At 43.4% G+C, this 6132-nt stretch overlaps 1 protein-coding gene across 11 annotated transcripts in view; it reads left to right on the top strand.

The window, feature by feature from the left end:
* The window catches only part of LOC116686666 (citron Rho-interacting kinase), a 59230-nt gene that overhangs the window by 49628 nt on the left and 3470 nt on the right, over positions 1–6132 (top strand). For all 11 annotated transcript variants that reach the window (XM_032511696.1, XM_032511693.1, XM_032511695.1 and 8 more), the window contains 6 exons: positions 1205–1313; positions 3303–3431; positions 5011–5091; positions 5181–5259; positions 5355–5528; positions 5828–6116. In XM_032511696.1, coding sequence (XP_032367587.1) covers positions 1205–1313; positions 3303–3431; positions 5011–5091; positions 5181–5259; positions 5355–5528; positions 5828–6116 — 861 coding nt within the window. The remainder of the gene's footprint in view (positions 1–1204; positions 1314–3302; positions 3432–5010; positions 5092–5180; positions 5260–5354; positions 5529–5827; positions 6117–6132) is intronic.

Below are 6132 nucleotides of genomic sequence, written 5' to 3'. Positions count from 1 at the left end.
TCCTGGAGCTTTCTTAGTGGGTATACCGCGTATACCTGTGTATCACGTAGATTAAACCACTGGTCCTAACATACAGAGGTAGGAGAGCACTTCTCTGAAACGGCATCCTAACAATACAATACAATAACAATAAAAAGGGGCATGTAGTTAGGTGAAGAAAAAAACAGAAAATGATGGTAGGGGCGGCCTCTAGCTTACCCAGTAAGGGCGTTCGTCCCATCTTGGCTGAGTCCTGCAGCGGCCCTTTGCTGCGCGTCACCCCCCCATCTCTCTCCACCTTTCATGTCTATCCACTGTCACTATAATAAAGGGGAAATAAAATAAAATAATGGCAATTATATATCTTCATACCTGAGTTATGTAAATTAGAAACAGAAAACAATACATTAATACAGGGGTCTTCAACAGGGGGTCCGCGACCCCTAGGGGGTCCGCAGAGGTACTGCATGGGGGTCGCGAAAGCTTTGGTTGATTAGACTTTTTTTTATATTCCCCCCCCCCTGCAATTTTTTCCACTAATTGAAATGTCTTTAAATACACATTAACATGAATTCAACACACTGTAGTAAACAGATAAATGGAGGCAGAAGATGTCTTTCAGTCATCAATGCACACATGGCACTATAGGACCAGTTTGATATAACACAATTTTATACAATATATATAATTAGGGGGTCCCCGCTCCATCTCGCCATCAGTTTGGGGGTCCTTGGCCTGGAATTCGTTGAAGACCCCTGCATTAATACATTCACTGTAATCCAAAAACAGAAGAGAGCAAATTTCATTTTTAATTAAAAAGTGTCAGGGTCACTAAACTTTATTCCTGTTTTTATAAAAAAAAATTAAAAAAGAAAACTCTGACAAGGCATGCCCTATATCAAAATGTTAATGCTGTGTGAATTTTCCCAGTCTGGACCACAACACCACATGAATGCAGCACAAACGCCCTACATGCAATGTTATTGAAACTGAACATTGCGTTAACATAGCAATGTATCTGCCCCTGTTTTCATGAAAACTGAAACCAGTAGTTGTTCTGTAATCCTGCTGACAGACAAACAAACCAACAAACCAACATAACCGTCTTGGCAAAGACAATAAGTGGAAGCCTTTGCCATCATAAAAGTTTCTTGTACCAAATGGAGTGTGCATAAACAGGCCAAAGTGTTGTCTGTGACGCATGCCTCCATTGACCATTTTACAGGAGATTGAAACTCTGGAGCCCTGCAGCTGCATCCACCTGACCAGCTACAGCATCATCATCGGCACCAACAAGTTCTACGAGATTGAAATGAAGCAGTTTGTGCTCGAGGGTGAGGAGAATATCGCTTTGGTTTTAGAAAACCATAACACAACACAAAAAACTTAAAGTATGCCAAAAGGAATACAGTGGTGTGAAAAAGTGTTTGCCCCCTTCCTCATTTCCTGTTCCTTTGCATGCTTGTCACACTTAAGTGTTTCGGAACATCAAACCAATTTAAACAATAGTCAAGGACAACACAGTAAACACAAAATGCATTTGTAATGAAGGTGTTTATTATTGGTGAAAAAAAATCCAAACCATCATGGCCCTGTGTGAAAAAGTGATTGCCCCCCTTGTTAAAACATACTATAACTGTGGTTGTCCACACTGAGTTCAATTTCTCTAGCCACACCCGCCTGATTATTGCTACACCTGTTCACAATCAAGGCATCACTTAAATAGGAGCTGCTTGACACAGTAAGGTCCACCAGAAGATCCTTAAAAGCTACACATCATGCCGAGACCCAAAGAAATTCAGGAAACTGAAAGAGTAATTGAGATCTATCAGTCTGGAAAGGGTTATAAAGCCATTTCCAAAGCTTTGGAATCCAGGAACCACAGTGAGAGCCATTATCCACAAAAGGCGAAGACAGGAACGTGGTGAACCTTCCCAGGAGTGGCCGGCCGCCCAAAATTACCCCAAGAGCACAGCGACGACTCATCCAAGAGTCACAAAAGACCCCACAACAACGTCCAAAGAACTGCAGGCCTCACTTGCCTCAGTTAAGGTCAGCGTTCATGCCTCCACCATCAGGAAAGACTGGGCAAAAATGGCTGCATGGCAGAGTTCCAAGGAGAAAACCACTGCTGAGCAAAAAGAACATCAAAGCTCGTCTCAATTTATGCACAACACATCTTGATGATCCCCAAGACTTTTGGGACAACATTCTGTGGACCGATGAGACAAAGTGGAACTCTTTGGAAGTGGGTGTCATTATATCTGGCGTAGAAGGAACACTGCATTTCATAAAAAGAACATTAACCAACAGTAAATATGGTGGTGGTAGTGTGATGGTCTGGGGCTGTTTTGCTGCTTCAGGACCTGGAAGACTTGCCGTGATAAAAGGACTATGAATTCTGCTGTCACCAAGAGATCCTGAAGGAGAATGTCCGACCATCTGTTCGTGTACTCAAGCTGAAACGAACTTGGGTTCTGCAGCCGGACACACCAGCAAGTCCACCACCGAATGGCTGAAGAAAAACAAAATGAAGACTTTGGAGTGGACTAGCCAAAGTCCTGACCTGAATCCTATTGAGATGTTGTGGTATGACCTTTTAAAAAGGCCGTTCATGCTCAAACCCTCTAATGTAACTGAATTAGGACAATTCTGCAAAGATGAGTGGGCCAAAATTCCTCCAGGACGCTGTAAAAGCCTCATTGCACGTTATCGCAAACGCTTGGTTGCAGTTGTTGCTGCTAAGGGTGGCCCAACCAGTTATTAGGTTTAGGGGGCAATCACTTTTTCACACAGGGCCATGATGGTTTGGATTTTTTTTCACCTTTTAATAATAAACACCTTCATTTACAAATTGCATTTTGTGTTTACTTGTGTTGTCCTTGACTGTTGTTTGAATTGGTTTGATGTTCCGAAACACTTAAGTGAGACAAACATGTAAAGGAACAGGAAATGAGGAAGGGGGCAAACACTTTTTCACACCACTGTAGTCATCCATTTATTTTATTTCTTGCAGAAACATGACATTTACATACATGTTTTATGTAGGAATCTATTGATCTTGGTGTCTGTGGTGTACAGACCTTCAGTTTGTTGCAAGCTGTTCTTGTAATGTATTTATCTGCACAGATATTAGGGTTTAAACAGTACATCAGGTACCAGACAATCACAGGATAACATTTAAGATTTGCCTGACTGAACAGGTCGATAAGTCAATTATGTTTGCAGGATAACTGCTTAGTGAAACATTAAACCCCTTGCTTTGGGGTAAATAAAGACATAGGATTTCCAAATAGTGTTTGACCCATCTTCGTCCACTGCAGAGTTCCTGGACAAGAATGACGTGTCACTAGCCTCAGCAGTGTTTGCAGCCTCGTCCCACAGTTTCCCCATCGCCATCATGCAGGTGGTCAGCAGCATGCAGAAGGAGGAATACCTGCTGTGTTTTCACGGTGGGTTTGAATTAACGGCTACTCCACACAGTAGTTTCTGTGTTTTGTTAACAACACGTGATGGTAATGTGTGTTATTGATGTGGATAAGATACAAGAGGGGCCACTCTTCACTGTGGGCCAATAACCAAAACACAAAAGTATGTTTTTAGGGTTTAAAGGTTTTTCCTGTACTACTATACTATCAAATGAAGTCATCAAATTGAACTTTGTGAAGATTGGTGACCCCTATCTTTTGTATAACTTTTTATTTGACACTGTCAGTGATCCTACTGCTTGCACACAACACCAGTGGTGGAAGAAGTATTCAGATCCTTTACTTAAGTACAAGTACCCGGTTTAGCTCACAAGAAAGAAAGTAGGCTAAGTTACCGTATGCAACGCTTGAAATGCAACAATGCATCTGTAACTTAAGAAAAACATTAATTGGAACTATATGACCACCTGCTAACGCTAACTCAGTAATCTACAGTAGGTAATACATCACCGTGAAGAAAAGACCTTTACAACAGCAGGTGTTTTAAAAACACTACTGCTTTGGTCCAAAGCGGTCGCTAGAATCATCCCAAACATGAAAGTTACACATTGTATATACACTTTAAGTAAAAGTATGAAAGTATCATCAGGAAAATGGAATTAAAGTATTAAAAGTAAAAGTAATCAATGCAGAAAAATCATCACATTTTAGAAACTGGAAACGATCCAAACTGTTCAGTTAAATTTAATTTATAGTATCAAATCATAACAGGTTATCTCGAGACACTTTACAGATGGAGTAGGTCTAGAACACACAACTATTCCAGTAATTCCCAGAAGAGTAAGCGTTTAGTGCGACAGTGGCGAGGAAATACTCCCTTTAAGGGAGAAACCTCGGCCAGACCCAGGCTGTTGGTAGGCGGTTATCTGACGGTACCGGTTGGCGGTGTGATGAACAATGGCAATTATACTCACAATACAGGTAATAGAACTATGACCACAAATAGTAGTAGTTGTAATAGTTCATGGCATAGCAGGGCACTGCAGGGCGTTACAGGGTGTAGCAGGACATAGCAGGGCGTAGCAGGGCACTTCAGGGTGTCACAGTGTGTACCAGGACATAGCAGGGCACTGCAGGGCGTAGAAGGGTGTAGAAGGGTGTAGCTGGAGTTAGGAGGACGTGGCAGGGTGTAGCAGGACATAGTATGACGTAGCAGGGTGTAGAAGGGTGTAGCAGGACAGCATGACGTAGCAGGACATAGCATGACATAGCAGGGTGTAGAAGACCTAGGCACCTAGCACGACCACTGGACTCGTAGGCCTACATATTGTTGGGGAGTTTAATTTATAATAAAACATCCTATTTCATTAACTACATGTGTTTTGTGTAAAAGTATTAACGTCTAACTAAAGTTGTCAGACAAATGTAGGGGAGTAAAAAAGTGTCATGAAAAGAAAAACGATTGTAAAGGACAATTACCTCAAATTTGGATTTAAGTATAGTACTTGAGTAAATGTACCATTCCACTGTACAAGACTTGTGTCCTGTTGGACACAGTAAGAGGTGCACAGAGGAGTGTATCATAACTTTTCTTTGTTGGCAGAGTTTGGAGTGTTTGTGGACACGTACGGACGAAGAAGTCGCACTGAGGAAATTAAGTGGAGCCGTCTGCCTCTGTCCTTTGGTAAAATACCCTTTTTAACTCCTGGTGCTTTATGATGCGTCAATACAGCAAACAGAAATACAGCATCAATTGTTCTCTCTCTGGTGCAGCCTACAGAGAGCCCTACCTGTTTGTCACCTACTTCAACTCTCTGGACGTCATCGAGGTGCAGGGACACGCTGCTCTGGGGTGAGACAGACTACCTACCTTGGGCCAGATTAAAAAAACAAAACAAGATTTTGGTTGTTTGGCTATATTTCCCACATTACTGTCTATACTTGCAGTCCTACAGTGCTGGCTCACCTGGACATCCCCAACCCTCGCTACCTGGGCCCAGCCATCTCCTCCGGGGCCATCTACCTGGCCTCCTCCTACCAGAACAAACTGCGGGTCATCTGCTGTAAGGGAAGTCTGATCAGAGAGTCTGGAGAGCTGCAGAGGACCGGCTCCAGCAGAGGGTCAGCTCCCTTCCTCAGTTTAAACAACAACAAAAACACAACGAAAGAGAGAAAAAATACAGATTTTTTATTATAGTGTGTAGGTGGATTAGAAACACTTGAACACCTACGAAGCACTTGTAGAAAAACATTGCCAGGTTGCCTTAAAACACATTTATTGGATCAAGCAGAAACCCCGTTATTTTAATTGGATAGGCCAACAGTGCCATCTGCTGTAAAAATAGCCAATCTCCTTCCTGTTTCTTACAGACGGTTGGTTTTCACACTAACATTGTCAGACACTGTTGTGTTTTCTACAGTAGTCCCAGTAAGCGAGGCCCCCCCACCTACACAGAGCACATCTCCAAGCGTTTGACCTCAGGCCCCGGAAGCCATGACGGCCTGCATCGGGAGCCCAGCACTCCCCATCGCTACCGGGAGGGTCGCACTGAGTTCAGACGGGACAAGTCTCCCGCCCGGCCGCTGGACAGGGAGAAGTCGCCCGGCAGAGTGCTCGACAGTCGCAGGGAGAGGTCACCCGGGAGATTCGGAGACAGCACCCGACTCCATGCGGGGTCTGTCAGAACACAGCTCGCCCCTGTTAACAAGGTACTGTTGGAGGGGG

This window comes from Etheostoma spectabile, unplaced genomic scaffold (assembly GCF_008692095.1).
Source record: "Etheostoma spectabile isolate EspeVRDwgs_2016 unplaced genomic scaffold, UIUC_Espe_1.0 scaffold433, whole genome shotgun sequence".
Taxonomy (NCBI): Eukaryota; Metazoa; Chordata; class Actinopteri; order Perciformes; family Percidae; genus Etheostoma; species Etheostoma spectabile.
This window is presented reverse-complemented; position numbering and strand designations above follow the sequence as displayed.